This window comes from Corythoichthys intestinalis, chromosome 3, assembly GCF_030265065.1.
Source record: "Corythoichthys intestinalis isolate RoL2023-P3 chromosome 3, ASM3026506v1, whole genome shotgun sequence".
NCBI classification, from domain to species: Eukaryota; Metazoa; Chordata; class Actinopteri; order Syngnathiformes; family Syngnathidae; genus Corythoichthys; species Corythoichthys intestinalis.
The window spans coordinates 4,787,707-4,804,496 of NC_080397.1; the positions used below are offsets into that span (position 1 = coordinate 4,787,707).

The window sequence follows — 16,790 nt, forward strand, 5'->3', positions numbered from 1 at the left end:
CTCAACCAAACGGTTTCTGTAGTGACTAATCAGCCTCTCACATCTACTTTGGGGGATTTTTGCCCATTCTTCCTTGCAGAACGCAGTCAGTTGAGAGAGGTTTGATGGGCGTCTGGCATGAACTGCTCGCTTCAGGTCCCGCCACAGCATTTCAATGGGATTTAGGTCAGGACTTTGACTGGGCCAGTCCAGAACACGAATCTTCTTCTTTTTCAGCCATTCCTTTGTTGTATTGCTGGAATGCTTTGGATCATTATCATGTTGCATGATCCACCTTCTGCCAAGCTTTAACTTCAAAACAGATGGCGTCAGGTTATGTTCTAGGATTTGACAATATTCCTCAGAATTCATGATTCCCTGGACTATGTGGAGTTGTCCAGGTCCTGAGGATGAAAAGCAAGCCCAGATCTTGACATTCCCACCTCCATGCTTCACTGTTGGGAGAAGGTTCTTTTGGTGGTATGCAGTGTTGACTTTTCGCCAGACATGGCGGTTTTGGTTGTGACCAAACAGTTCAATTTTGCACCTACATCAGTTGATGAAAACTCTTTTTAATTTAGTCTCGACAACACAACTGTTAAAAAAACAAAAAAAAAACTACTGAATTGATTGATTAGGAAATCAGGTTGAAATAATAGAAAATTCCAAAATGTTGAGGGGGTTCACAAACTTTTGAGCAGCACTGTATTTGTTTATATGACCAACATGAATAGAATCAATCTGTACAAATTAATTGCCCAGCTTTGGGATTTAATGTCTCACAATTTGTATGTTATTATTTGTATATAAATTATTTCTATTTGACTCAAACAGCATTACTCTTGCAAATGAATATTAGAAAGTCATTTGCTTAAAGCAAGGATAAATTGTGAAAGAATATTTTATTCATGCTCATAAAAACCCAAACACTAACTGCTGTGAAACTATATGCGTTTGTTATGCTTGCATGTGAGACTGTATCCATGTTCGTGTGCTCCATATATTCCTTTGAACATTTACAATGGGTATCTGTTGACTGCCTTATCTGATTTGACTCCCTCTTGTACCAGCTCGAGCTAGTGCTCAAGGTCGTAACTCAAAATGTTTTTCAGTGGAAAAAAAACACAGTTGGGCTGTAATAAGTTTCACTTTCGTTTTCATAGTAGGTGTCGTTTCATAGTAAGTAACGCCCTTTCAACAAGTATATAGAGTCTTATTGTACCTCTGCATGATCACTAGGGTTGGGCAACGAGCATTGAACATTGATGGGACCCGGTTCTAACACTCTGGTTAGGGTTAGGGTTTTCGATTCCATGTTTCGATGCCCTGACCGCCGAGCCGGAAAAAAATGCTGCCGAAAACCACAAAGAAGAAGGCACGAGAAGTGCGTGTTTGTGCATTGCAACTTGATTTCAACCATGGACACGGTGCAGCAAGTCTCAAAACTTTGGCTTAACTTTACAAAAAAAAAAAGACCAGTCAGCTCAGTGCAATATTTGCAACACAACTATATCATGCAAAGGTGGCTGCACGACCGGCTTCATGGAATATATCCGAAGTGCCAAGTGCAAAGCTAGCCGAGTGCTACGTAGTTGACATGCTGCTCCGTCAGTACCAGGTAAGTAAAACAATACATTACGTCTGTCTTCTGCTGTTCCCGCGAGCAGACCCTGGATTAAGCAGTAATGGATGGATGGATGGATGGATGGATGGATGGATGGATGGATGGATGGATGGATGGATGGATGGATGGATGGATGGATGGATGGATGGATGGATGGATGGATGGATGGATGGATGGATGGATGGATGGATGGATGGAAAATAGTACGACAATAAGTCGTATTATTACGTCGGGCTATAGTCGATATCATGTATATAGAAAGAGATGCAAAATACAGACTTGGCTGAGTTAGAACATATAAAGAGAAATAGATGCAATATGACAGACTCACTGGCGGTAGCAAGCAGCCGCCATCTTAAAGCAGTAGACGCATCCGTTAAAATAAACAGTATTAAAAGGATGTTTGTTTTGGAATCTGTTGTGTTGCTTATTTAGAAAGAAGCAGCCATATGAAGCATTCGATTACTTTTTTAATGAACTCGTAGCAGTGAAAACATAGCGTCACATCGCAAAGCATCCTAGCCAGACGCTCTCATCTCTTCGCCGCATTATACATACACACTCCTACAGCGCCACTCACTGGCCTAACTGGTATTGTCACAACATAAACACTGCATGTGTCTGTAAACTCAACAAAATCAGTTTTACAAATAAGGAAACCTTATTTTGCCTCATCTAAATTAAATTATAATAAACAGAAGAATTTTTACTAATGCTTCGTTGTAGCTCCTAGCTAAGGCACATGTATGGTAAAAGAATATAAGTAGATGTTTTCTCCGTGAGCTTTTGAAAAATAAACATCTTTGTGAAAGTGCACTCCTTCATCACATTCGAGTTCAAAGACTGATATTTACGTACAGGTTAAAAATAACCCTGTGAGAAGTCCATAGAATTTATAAATTTCATATTACTTGTATTAATAATAGATAATAATAATAATAATAATTTTAAATTCATATAAATAATAATAATAAATTTTAAATTTATATAATTTTTTTTTTTTTAATCGAGGAGTTAAGACATTAATGTAAACTTATAAAATTTTAAACTATAGATTTTTTACCCTGCCTTTTTTTTTACCCTGCCATTTAAAAGAATCGGAATCGAGAATCGTTCGTAACCGGAATCGAAACATGGAACCAGAATCGGAATCGGAATCGTTCAATTTCAAACGATGCCCAACCCTACTGATCAAGCTCTTGCCTGGATCACATCATTTGTACCCTTAATATATATCTTGTTTATAAAGTCTTCGAAGCAGACAATCCTTGGCTGAGTCTGATTCTTTTCTCTTATTTGAGCCATTGATTGATACTTGTCCTGGGGTTCAAAAGTGAACTTCCCTGACATAGATCAGCAAAGAGGAATGAGAGAGGTAAATTAGGTACCCCACCTAGGCAACATAAACCACTTATTGGTCACAACCTACCAGTTGAGTAACAATAACAATGCCAATAAAAATGACCGGCGTGGTAAAAAATGAAGGCGTTGAGAGCGGGTTGCAGAAATAAGGTAAAAAACAAAAAACATAGATTTATTACAAACAAAAGTCAAAATGTGCAAAAGTACTGAATTACAGAAAAAATGATAACATAGGCAAAATCTAACAAAAACATAACTAAAGTGATTAGCGGCAGCTGGCAAGACCCACTGGTCTCCGTCAAGCTGGCCGGCCAGTATTTTATACCAGGCTGATGATGATTAGTCTCAGCTGGACAATCTGGGTAGAAAAAATGAAGGAAATTGACAACACAGAAAAACTACGATTTTGTGCCATAACACAGTTAGAGTGATATATCCCTATTTCTGTCCTGACAAAGTAGAGCAACAGAGAGTAGAAAGAGTTGAAGGATAGATGAAAGTTGATGAGCATGAGCAGAGGTGAACTTGACTATCAACAAGGAATGTTGAATGTCCAATTTTGATTTTGAATATTGACAGCTGAAAAAAAAAAAGTCACTTTTTTACAGAAACTTGTATTTTGGTTTGATTATATATACCGTATTTTTCGGACTACAAGTCGCACCTGAGTATAAGTCCCACCAGCCATAAAATGCCCAACGAAGAGGAAAAAAACATATATAAGTCGCATCGGAGTATAAGTTGCATTTTGGGGGGGAAATTTACTTGATAAAATCCAACACATTGAACAGATATGTCATCTTGAAAGGCAATTTAAAATAAAAATACAATAAAGAACATGCTGAATAAGTGTACATTATGATAATGTTACATGATGCATGAACAACAAAATGCGAATGTACTGTCTTCACCAGGACGCTACGGCTCGGTCCTGGCCATACAGCGAGCTAAACTCCCAAATGACGATGCTGGACGTTCGTGTAATTTGCTGACTTTATTTTGGCCGTCATTATGACACCATCATTTGAAGAGTGAAACTAAAAATAGAAATAATACAAATCAATTTCGTCTTAAATAAAGTTAATAAATAAATGAATTATATATAATAATTAGCTGCTATTACAGCGGTTACAAACGGTTACTCGGTTAGCATGCGTTCGCTAGCATTAGCACATCGTTCAAACAACCACAGAAAACGGTGGCTATAAGTGTCCGATCGCGGGTGGAAAACACACAACAACAACAACAGAAAAGATGATACATACAAGCATTGCCTCTGTAGAGATATTTTACAATCATAACCATTGAACGGTTCGCAGCCATGTTTTTCTCTCTATCTCTATAACTCACCCACTCTTCAGACGCTGCGTAGCTGTCCGTCTTCTTCTGTGAGCACTTTTCTTCGCGTAAACAAGTGCGAGTGCGTCCCCACTTGGGCGTGAAAGCGCCACAAACTGAAAGCATGCATTTCAATATAAAAACGTCAATAATACAATTGAACACACATTGCCAAAGGCAGAACGCGAACGTGGCCGATATATTAACGTAACATATCTATTAAGAGTTATTCAGATAACTATAGCATAGAGAACATGCTAACGAGTTTACCAAACCATCAGTGTCCCTCCAAAACACCTAAATAACATGTGAAATTATACAATAATGTGTTAATGATTTCACACATAAGTCGCTCCTGAGTATAAGTCGCACCCCCAGCCAAACTATGAAAAAAACTGCGACTTATAGTCCGAAAAATACGGTTCTAGTAGTTTAAAGCGCTCTTTCTGACTTTTTATGATAGATAAGTGGTAAAAAAAACTCCTGTATAATAAAAACCACCGCATCACATTTGCCATGGTTGTAGGCGGCCAGCAGCTGGCGGTTAGTGATGCCGACACATCCCCCAACGAGCTGGAGTTCGAGCTGGTGGAGGCTCCGGTCCACGGGGAGCTGCTGAAGAGTCAGGGCGGCGCCCACTTCAGGATGACTAATGGTGAGACTTGAAGAAGTACTTGTACTACTTGTTTGCAACTCTGATAAAGTGACTTAAGAACCCTCATTTCAACTTTACTCATGTAAATTGAAGCACTCACTCTCTTTGTCCGGTCTACCAGGTGACATCTTCACTTTCGCTGACGTGACCCGGAACTTGCTGATGTACCGCCACGCCGGCATCTCCCGCCAGGACGATGCTTTGACAATATCAGTCAGCGACGGCATCTCTATGGCCACCGTTGTCGTGCATGTGGTGGTGCTGAGCGGCGGCAGTGCGGGTGGTGGAGACGGGCCTCAACGGGACCCAGCTGCTGCGCTTTCCCTTGAAGTCAGCAAGAGGAGCAGCACGGTCATCAGACGATCGCATCTTGCCTACACAGTGAGTAAACTCAATATTCTCTCCAAAATGACAACATACACTGTTGGCCAAAAGTATTGGCACCCCTAAAATTCTGTTACATGATGCTCAATCTCCCCCAGAAAATGATTGCTATTACAAATGCTTTGGTAGTAATATCTTCATTTATTTTGCCTGCAATGAAAAAACAAATCATTTTTATTTTACACAAAACTCCAAAAATGGGCCTGTATTGACACCCTCAGCCTAATACTTGCTAGCACAACCTTTAGACAAAATACAGTAACTGAGAACAACCGCTACCGGTGTCAATCAATGAGTTCTTACAATGCTCTGCTGTAATTTTAGACCATTCCTCTTTGGCCAACTGCTCCAGGTCTCTGAGATTTGAAGGGTGCCTTCTCCAAACTGCCATTTTCAGATCCCTCCACAGGTGTTCTATGGGATTCAGGTCTGGACTCATTGCTGGCCACTTTAGAAGTCCGCAGTGCTTTTTCTCAAACCATTTTTTGGCTTCTTTTTGAAGTGTGTTTTGGCTCATTGTCCTGCTGGAAGATCCATGACCTCTGAGGGAGACCCAGTTTTCTCACACTGGGCCCTACATTATGCTGCAAAATAATAATTTTATATATATATATATATATATATATATATATATATATATATATATATATATATATATATAGATATATAGATAGATAGATAGATAGATAGATAGATAGATAGATAGATAGATAGATAGATAGATAGATAGATAGATAGATAGATAGATAGATACACACTTATATATACATATATATATATATATATATATATATATATATATACATACAGTGCCTTGCAAAAGTTTTCGGCCCCCTTGAATCTTGCAACCTTTCGCCACATTTCAGGCTTCAAACATAAAGATATGAAATTTAATTTTTTTGTCAAGAATCAACAACAAGTGGGACACAATCGTGAAGTGGAACAACATTTATTGAATAATTTAAACTTTTTTAACAAATAAAAAACTGAAAAGTGGGGCGTGCAATATTATTCGGCCCCTTTACTTTCAGTGCAGCAAACTCACTCCAGAAGTTCAGTGAGGATCTCTGAATGATCCAATGTTGTCCTAAATGACCAATGATGATAAATAGAATCCACCTGTGTGTAATCAAGTCTCCGTATAAATGCACCTGCTCTGTGACAGTCTCTGGGTTCTGTTTAAAGTGCAGAGAGCATTATGAAAACCAAGGAACACACCAGGCAGGTCCGAGATACTGTTGTGGAGAAGTTTAAAGCCGGATTTGGATACAAAAAAAGGAGAGACCTATTTTTATAATCGATTAATCGGACGTTTAATTTATCGATTAATTGGATTAATGACAATTTTTCAATTACCTTCACAATTTGACTTGAAGTTGTTTTAGACATGTTTAAGTATCAATGAAGACAAAATGGATAACTATTTCTTTCAAAAATAATATCTTATTACAGCTTCCTGACTAAACTGTAGTCCAGTGTTTTTCAACCTTTTCTAAAACACAGCACGTTTTTACATTGGGAAAAATCTCGCAGCACATCACACCAAAGCATTCCAAAATCACTTTCCGTACAGTATATTTAATTATACAATAATTTCTCAGTATTTATACTTGCTCAGTGTGAGCCTGTTAAAATGAACACAAAGCCGAAAAACTGGCAGGATTTTTCTTCAACACCTCTCAGTCTCTTGCTGTTTTTATTTTTATTTAGCAGTTAGGCTTGAAAAACTCAGAATTATCAGACAAGAGAATTCAGCAATGTCTTAACCACATCAGTGCTGGTCATCTTGCTGACAATGGCTTTGATGGCAGGTAGTATTAACTAGTGATGGGTCCAGTGATACTAATGCGCCGGCGCGCGCGTCGAGCTCATGGAGCAACCCCTGCGTCGGTGCGCGTATCGCTACAAGAAAATCACGTGACCGATGCATGAACTCATTGAACTGTGTCGACACAGTCATGACGCAGCAAACTGCTTCAAAAGGAAGCGCGTCTGTCAACGCGATGGAGCTGCTGAAACAATCCACATCTCACGGTTACTTCCTCGTTGTCTACATGCTGTGGAAATGGACGTAAGACAGGGAAAATGCCCTTGTCATCTTCCATTCAAAATACAATTAATTTTAATGTAAATCTTAGTTTATTAGTGTGACAGGTACACGCGGGTCCGTCGTTTGTAGAGCCTTGCCTACATGTCTACCTACATTTGACCTGCTAGCTTAGTGGTCTGAGCAAACGTCACTCAGTCCCCGACGCGTAGTGCGCGCGGGTTCGAGTCCTAGTCAGAACGTATTGCGGCGCAAGACCAAAATTTTCGGTTTTACTGTTATTTTTTTTTTGCAGGTGAAATGTCGCATGTGTACTTTGTATATGACTAACCTGCCATATACAAACAGTTGCCACCTCCTCAATGCTGAAGCATTACTGGCCCAAGCATGAGAATGAAGTTTCTGATAATCCCAAAATAAACACAGGTATAGAGCCATTCCTTTACTTTCCCACAGTCACTTTTTTGGTAATTTATTAGAAATCTGTAATTAAGCTAAAATTTATTTTTTTTGTCCACTTCAATTTCTTTCTGGTGGGCTATGGTAGCACTTAGATGACGAAGTGGGGAGTCAAGAAGGCAATGCAACTGTAGATGAAATTGCAAAAGTGCAACGATGCATGGCTGAGCCGAACATGAACCAAAGCCGAACTGAGCCAATGGACATCTTATCCAAACCTCTTTCAACTGGAAATTCTTGTGCATGCTGGCATCATTGGTTCCATGCGCGTGTGTTGTCCACAGCAGGCTTGTTTAATTTAAAAAAAAAAAAAAAAAAAAAAAAAAAAAAAAAAGAAAAGGTAACCAACTAAATTTTAAACAAAAACAAAAAAACTATGTTTTTGAATAAAATTTTATCAGAACAAAAAGTCCACAGGCATTCCTCATTCACACATTCATTATTACTTACATTTTCACATTATAATATATGTTCACATAATTTAAAGATATGGAATAATGCAATATGAATGCAAAGACTTAAATTATTTGATTTTACATGCTATGTCATCAATTCAGTGTCAGTCTGTCAAGTGGGTTGCCTGTAGGGATTTGTTATGTCCAGCAGGTGTCAGTATTCAATGACACAGTATCCACACTGTGTCAACACAGTGTGTCACTGTGTCGACACGCTTGACACACTGTGTTGACACGCTTCATGAGGTCTCACGGACCCATCACTAGTATTAACGTCTCTGCCGCAGTTTGGGACTTTTTGGATTTAGCAACAAGTTCAGCAACAAAGTAACTGGCTATTAGGGCTTTTCTATTTACCTTTGTAGTTTTTCTCAAAAAAGTTGCCTGTTTCTCTGTGTTTTCACGAAGGCGAACAAAATAGTCTGTCAACTTGTTTTGAAGCAACCGGTATTTCGTTTGGAGATGCTTGGCACCATAGCGCTAAATAGCTGCTCGTGTCGCATTCTAGCGTTTCTAGCGATCAACCTCCTTGCTGTCCTGGATAATGTGTTGGGAATAAAACACAGGGGGAGGATTGAGGGTTGTCTCATATGGATAAAATGGAAAGGACACTTTAGTGTACATATATCGACACTTGACGAGTCTAATCAAATGATGTGTTGTAGACGTGCTGGGGTCCACATTGTCCCAGACAGCAAGGTGGCTGAAGAATACAACATTGGATAATTTCTCGCGACACAACTGACAATCTCTCACGGCACACCGGTTGAAAGTCACTGCTGTAGTCTACAACTGTACTGTTTTACAAAACTTGGAAATTTTTAATAAAGGCTTTGAGTAGAAACCAATATAATAATTTCTCGGTACACAAACATTACTCCATTTTTAATGCCAATTTTGACACTTTTACTACAAATGAATATCGGTTATCGGCCCCTCTAACTACTAATAATCGGTATCGGTCCTGAAAAACCCATTTCGGTTGATCTCCACTTTGGACTTCAGGGATTTCTTTCTATTCGGTTTATTCCTAGGACGACTTGTCACCGGATGACCAGATCCGACTCCAGCTCGTGTCAGTGCCGATGTACGGAATTTTGAGCAGGGCTCAGGAGCAGCAAGAACCACAGGAACTACGGGAATACTCCACTTTTTCCATGGACGACATCAACCGCGGCACCATCAGGTTAGTTTCATACAGGCAGGGATAACTACAGGAAGCAGCACGATACAGACACACAACAGTGATACGAGAAGAAAAGATACAACTTACTCTAAAGACAATACAGTTTAACTGAATTACAGTATGATTCAGTCATTACAAATTTTAAAAGGCCAAGTTCTGATGTAGAATTATGTGATTTACTAACGAATGCATCATCTCACCTTCGGAGCTATAAAAAGATACCTGGATAAAATTGATATTTGAGCAAAACAGCCAGTGGCTGTCTTCCCATCAGCGTGACACTGGAGCAGCAAAAGCCCACAGATTGTTTTTTGTTTCTTTCATCTGACATTTCTTCATTTTCTCATGAGCCCACCACTCGTTATAAAATAAATAAATAAATAAATAAATCATCTCTCTGTTATGATCACTGCCTGTTTCCAGACATGTCAGCCGTCAGATTCAAGAGGTTCTCATGAGACAATGTCAACATCAGTTGCATTAGTTTGGATGCGAGACTAATAAGAACAAGAGTATCTAATTGTTCTATGAGGATTAACACTCGGTTAGAGAAGACGGCAGCACTATAGATTTAATGCTCTTGTTCTTTTTCGGGGATTAAAGTGTTGTGTTGTCGTTAATCCCCAATTAATTAGACTGCAATTTAAAACTGTGAATCAGTGAATGGATCGGTCAGTTTGGAAATGTAATCATTTGCTGTGCATGGACAAGTTTATACAACGATAGTTCACTTGCAATATACAGCATGCACCTCCTTCATGATTTGCTTCAATTTCTATGCAATGCAACTCACAGTAATTAAGGTGTTATTCATTCATGTTCCCAATACCATTCAATTAGCACTTCAAGTGCGACACGATCAATAATTAATTCATTACAATTAACCACGATTGCAGCAAAATGAGACGTGATGTAATTTGCTCCAATTGTATTACGAGCTGATCCCATTTGTACTCTATGAGCCGAATCAGTCAGAATATAGTACAGCATGATACAGTAAATTCAAGTTGTATCATATGTTTTGATAGGATTCATTACTTTGACAATACTGATGAATCCATTTTGTAAATGAAGTGATTTATCCCTTTACTACTACAATTAGCTACATGGCAGGATGTAGATGCAGAGTTTTTCTTGGCCAAAAAGAGTATTTTACAAACCCTCCGTCAAGTTAAAAATAAACAAATCTACAGTCAAGTGAAAAAAATGGGACACCTCATGAAATGTTCAGTTCTTTATGAAGAAATGTTCATTTATCAATGTCGGATCTTGTTTTTCTTTATCTCTGGAAAAGAAAGTGATTAAATTGGAGGTAAACAACTAAAATTAACATCAGTCTTTGACATCGGTCTGAAGAAAGTTTGCCCCACTCGTCAATGCAGAATACTTTCAGCTGAGAGATTTTCGATGGGTTTCTTGTACAGCCTGTTTCAAGTCACCCCACAGCATCTCGATGGGATTAAGATCTGGGCTTTGACTCGGCCATTCCAGGACCCTCTATTTCTTCCTTTTGTCAGTCCATGGTGGATTTACTTTGTATGTTTTGGGTCGTTGTCATGTTGCAGGGTCCAGTGTCACTTCAGTTTTAATTTTTTCACAGATGATCTTACATGTTTCTCAAGCACCATCTGATACACAATAGAATTCATGGTGGATTCTATGACGGTGAGCTGGCCAGGTCCTGCTGTAGCAAAGCATCCCCAAACACTTCCACCTCCATGCTTCACAGTTGTTATGAGGTTCTTTTCAGGGAATGCTGTATTGGGTTTACGCCAAACATGTCCTTTTTTTCTGGTGTCCAAATAATTCAATTTTAAATTAATCTGTCTAAAAAACATTATTCCAGAAGTTCTTGGTCTTTGTCAACACTCACTCTGGCAAACTTCAGTCTGGCCTTCATGTTCTTCTTGGAGAGCAAGGGTGTCCTCCTTGCACAACTCCCATGAAGGTTAATTTTGTGAAGTCTCTTTCTGATTTTAGAGGCATACACTTTCACATCGACAGTAGCAAGAGTATTCTTTCGGTCCCATGATGACATTTTAGGGTTATTGGAGACTTATTTTATCATCTTAAGGTCTGCTCCCGCAGTGAACTTGCTTGGACGGCCAGACCTGGGCGTGTTGGCAGTTGTTTTGAATGTCCTCCACTTGTAGACTATTTTCCAGACAGGGGAATGGCTGATTTTATATTCTTTTGAAATCTCTTACCAGACTCTTAAGCGTCTAGAATCTTCTTTCTGAAGGCCTCAGACAGCTCCTTTGATTTCACCATGGTGTTTTCTCTCACTTCAACAGTCAGGGACACACCAAACTAAATGCGAGGTTTAAATAAGGCAAGCCTCCTTCAAAACACTGGGTAATGATGTTCTAATCATGTGCCCCTAAAGTGATACCCCTGTGTGGGATTTTAGCCATTTTGAGTGGGTTTGAATGTGGAGGTGTCCTAATTTATTCCTCAACAGAAATTGCATTTATTTAAAATTAAATTTTACAGATTGTTATAAAAAAAACTTTTTTCCCCCCCAGTTTTAATTGTTTAGTTCTATTACTTGAATCTCTCATGATTGTTAAAATTGATATTAAATATCCATACAACTAGTGTTGCACCGATACCATTTTTTGGCCCCAATACCGATACCGATACCTGGCTGTGCAGTATCGGCCGATACCGATACCATACCGATACCACCCCGATTATATATATATATATATATATATATTTTTTTTTTTTTTTCCAAAGAGCTACATAATTGGATGTGAAATCATTGCTATCAAGGCTTTGTCAGGCTGTTGCTTACCTTTGCAAAATAGGAAAAAGTACACTAAACCCTAGTAGACAATAGTTGAATAAACCTTCCGCTCTCAAAGGCCAAAATAGTGCTAAATTTGTGAAATTAATAAAACATGTATAATACTCCCAACAGTAAGAAAGTAAAAATAAATTCATAATAATAAACTCTGAATGAAGTGAATAAACTTTGTTAAACCTCTCAAAGTCCAAACAGTGCAACTTTCATGAAATTATTGTCACATTCTGCTGCTGGTTAGATTGTGTTTTGTTGCTGGGTGTGGGGGCGTGGCACTTGAATCCAATGCAGGCTCATCAACCCAGCATTTAAGCACGGGTGATCTCAGAGAAGGCTGCCGAGATATTTGCCTTGCTGATCGCTATTTGACATCTGGCACAATAATCTCGCTACATTTGCTTGTTATGCCCCTGCATTGGGTTTTTCTGTTAGTGTGCTGCTCTCGTTTGTAACCGCTGCCTATCGTCTTAGTTTGTCCGTCGACCTGCTGTCGTGGACTCCTTTTGTTATTTCTACTGTCCCGCGATCGCGTGTTATTTTTTGTTTGCAATCATTAAACCCTTTTATGTATCCCCCGCTTGTTGTCTGCTTCGAGGTTCAACCTTGTTTCCGCATTTGCGGACGCTAACAATTATAAGTAATAATAATTGACCGCAGCATCCCGTCTCTCCTTTTTTTCGGGAGGTGGGAGTCCCTTATTTCTATTTCTGAAAGGTGGCAACAATACTTTGGAAACACTTCCCAAATTACTGCGGCATTTCTTTCAGTAAAAGACAATAAAAGTAAAGTAGACGAAGTGAACTGACCAGAGATTGTTGCTCCGGTCCAGCGGCTTTCTTCCTCTGGATAGCAGTCCTGCTCTTGCAGGCTCAAACTCGTTGTGTTCGTTCACGTTTCGTCTTCAAATGTTTTATCAAGTTCGAGGTATTGAAACTGGCCGATTTAACTCCACATCTCCAAACTTTCAGGCCGCAAATCTTGCATGCAGCCATTGATTTTAATCGACGGGATTTCTATTTGGAAATATTTCCCGACCGCCTCGGCGCCGCCATATTTCCTGGTTTGTTTTTCGTCCATATGAAAAAGCCCCCTTTTGATTGGTCAGGAGTGGCTATTGGCCCGCTCTCATTGGTCTGGAGCAGGCCAATAGCGATAGCTGCTTGGTGTTCACGTGTCATCACACAACACAGAGACAGAGTGTAGTGAGCGCCAGGAGAAGAAAAAGGCTGTGGTGAAATGTTATAATAATGGACCGGTAAATGGTATCGGCGCCGTCTTTGTTGGTACTCGCCGATACCGATACCACCATTTCGGGCCGGATCGGCGCCCCCTGCCGATACTAGTATCGGTATCGGTGCATCTTTACATATAACCAAATATGTTAGAAAACACACAGGCTTCCATAGGGTGTCTTATTTTTTGACAAGACTGTATATATGGTTGGAATGTTTTGATCACCGACCAGCTACAAAGCACCAGTTTAGATGTACCCCGCCATACGCCTTCAATCGAAAGCAGAAGCAGAAAACAATGTGTTAAGGCTGTGCCTCGCTGCTTTAAAGTTAAAGGATCTAACTAAAAGAGGATATGTTTGTTCTTATCACTTCGTTGAGCGTTCGTGAACAAAATTCTAACAATCTGTGCAGCCTGTGTTAACATGAGAAATTACAACTAACATGACAGTGGCAGAATGCAGAAGTTCTGCAGCGGGTTTTGTTGTTACAAGGTATTTTTCTCCTGGTTATAGTTATGGTATTGGGAGCTTATCAACCATGTGCATCTCATATAACCACAAGTAGTATGTCATTTTTTTATTGCAGATATTGATCACAATAAAACATTTGGACAACATGATTCAATTTCTTGTTCTATCCTATAATAATTGGTGCATGTGCAAAACAGGTCAATAAATCACAATTTATAAAATCATTAGAAAAATATTAACATATGTGGAGCGTAACTCGAGCTTTCCATCATCAAAGTCATCCACAACTTTAGGCAGCATGTGTAAAAAGTAGAATGCACGTAGTCTCGATATGTGTCCATCCACATACCTTAAGTTGTTTTGAGGCAAATCAAGTTGGCTTCCCATTGCCTAATAGAGTTTTCCACATGTAAATGAACAAAAAACGTGTAAAAAGCATTTCGGGGAAGAAGCCCGTGTTGTAGTTAACTAGTGTTTTCTATTTCTTTATCGTTGTAAAACTACGTTTAGCAAAGCTAATGATGTCTCAACTGTGACGCAAAACACAGAATTCTAGTCAAACCGAATATAATTTTACCATCCTACACAGACATTACACGTACTGATGAGCAGCAGTTGTACTAGCCTAGTAGTTAGCATGTGTCGCAGCCACAGCAGTAGTTGAAGTAAATAATATTAAACGTTATCATAGTTACAATTATCATCGTAATAACAATATCAAAGACAAGTCGTTTCATGCGCAGGATTTTGGCTTAAGTATGCTTGGAGCATTGGACACATGAAAATGCAGAAATAAGAAGGACATAACTTCCATAACGCAGCGGCAGCATAGTTACATGAACACCCGGTCAGCCTGCAATCTTGAAGTCTCCCACCTGCACGCATGTTATTGCTTTGTGGTGGCACTATCTTGGTTCCACATCTGCCTTCATGAAATTCCCACGCTTATGTTTTAGGACACATTCAACTTTGTTGCTTTACATGTACTGTACTAGATACCTAGGAGCTTTTCAGGTTCCTGATTGTGTTTCCTTCCACTGCCATTAAATCAATAAATACAAAAATCGTTTGGTTGTGGCGAATCGTAGCCATTTTTTCTTGTTGCTTCCCATGTCGCTATGATGGCAGAGTATTTCCAAATTGTCTTATTTTTTTAGGGATTTTGATGAATGATGCCGCTCCACTTTCATTGTTGATTTGGTTAGAGAACGTGTAAAACGGAAGTCACGAGCAGAAATGCGGAAGTAAAGCGGAAGTACCTCGGAAACTTGTCTGTATATACACACAGAAGATAATGGGAAACAGGTGGAACCAATCGGTGATTAGGGAGGACATGAGGAAGGGCAAGTGCTCTGAAACTGTCAGACCAAAACGACGAGGTAGACTCAGTTGCGGAGTTTCAGGCAAAAAAACTTTTATTTAGAAAACAGAGGTTCTTCGGCTGGCATGCGGGGATGAGGAAAGTACCAACATAAAGTGCTCCAAACGGACAGTCAGGATAACCACAATCAAAAGTCCAAACAAAATATACTCCAAAAGGAGGAAAAGCATAAACGTCAAACGCTCCAAATGGAGAAAAAAGCCAAGATAACTATGATCAAAAGTTCAAACAAAAGACACTCCAAATGGAGGATAAAATCTTGACAACTATGACATAAGGCTGACGTGACCAACAAGGGTTGTAAGACACTTCTGCACAAGACAAGGGAAACTAAGGCAATATATACAAGGAGGTAATGAGGAACAGGTGAAAACAATAGGTGATTAGGTGACCAGAGGAAGGGCAAGTACGCAGAAACGAGGAGGGTGAAGCCTTCAAAATAAAACAGGAAATGACATGACAGAAACAAGGAGGGGAAGACCTACAGAATAAAGAAATAACCATGACACGACAAACCTCACCACGGTGTCTCACCACAATTATTTTACAATACGACTGCTTACAGCTTCAATGCAATTAACTATCATTTTAATACGAACAAGTAGATTATTGCTTACATCTGTGACTCAAACCATTGTTAGCATTACGATAAGAATGTCAATGATGTACATTCCGATTTCTTGGTAGATATATCACATCGTTGGAGACGGGCAACCAACCCGTTACGGATATCTTCCACTTTGTTGTCTACGATGGTGACAACAATCGCCTTGACAACCAGATGTGCACCATCACCATCACCCCCAACGCTAAGCAGCCCCCCACTGTCACCGTACGCAGTGGAATCAAGGTTGGCTCACACATCGCAAATGATATTTTTATTCTTTTGGTGATTATGTTTATTTAGCTATCATTTTGACTTTTGCAGTAAATATTTTGTTGTCCTGTGACATTGAATTTTTTTAAAGACTCAGACAGTGTAAATCTTTTTGTTGTTGTTGCCTGTGTAGGTCCATGAAGGCGGTCGTGTGCAGCTATCAACCAATCACATCATCATATCGGACCTGGACACACCTGGGAAGAACCTGCTAGTCTGGCTTGTCAGACCCCCAAAATTTGGATATATTGAAAACACCAGGCAAGGTGAGTGCTAATATCTTCATCTCAGTGCTAGCTCCTAGCTATGATCCATCATTGCGAATTCAGTCATTTCTACTATGCTGTGATTTCCTCCCATGCAATGCTATACAATCAACTATTACGATGCAGTCCAAACCAATACATCGTCTTTCTTACTCCAGTTTTGCTATGATCTATGTTGCAATGTAGAACAAAGCCATTCAGTAGAATTTTCATATGAGAATGATATATAATACCACAGCTCCTCCTCAGTGCAAGCTTCCAGCTGT

General features: G+C 39.4%; 1 protein-coding gene across 3 annotated transcripts in view; it reads left to right on the forward strand.

Annotated features, from left to right (window-relative positions):
* The window catches only part of fras1 (Fraser extracellular matrix complex subunit 1), a 451,829-nt gene that overhangs the window by 366,301 nt on the left and 68,738 nt on the right, over positions 1-16,790 (forward strand). For all 3 annotated transcript variants that reach the window (XM_057831795.1, XM_057831797.1, XM_057831798.1), the window contains 5 exons: positions 4,830-4,958; positions 5,080-5,339; positions 9,338-9,489; positions 16,069-16,231; positions 16,392-16,524. In XM_057831795.1, coding sequence (XP_057687778.1) covers positions 4,830-4,958; positions 5,080-5,339; positions 9,338-9,489; positions 16,069-16,231; positions 16,392-16,524 — 837 coding nt within the window. The remainder of the gene's footprint in view (positions 1-4,829; positions 4,959-5,079; positions 5,340-9,337; positions 9,490-16,068; positions 16,232-16,391; positions 16,525-16,790) is intronic.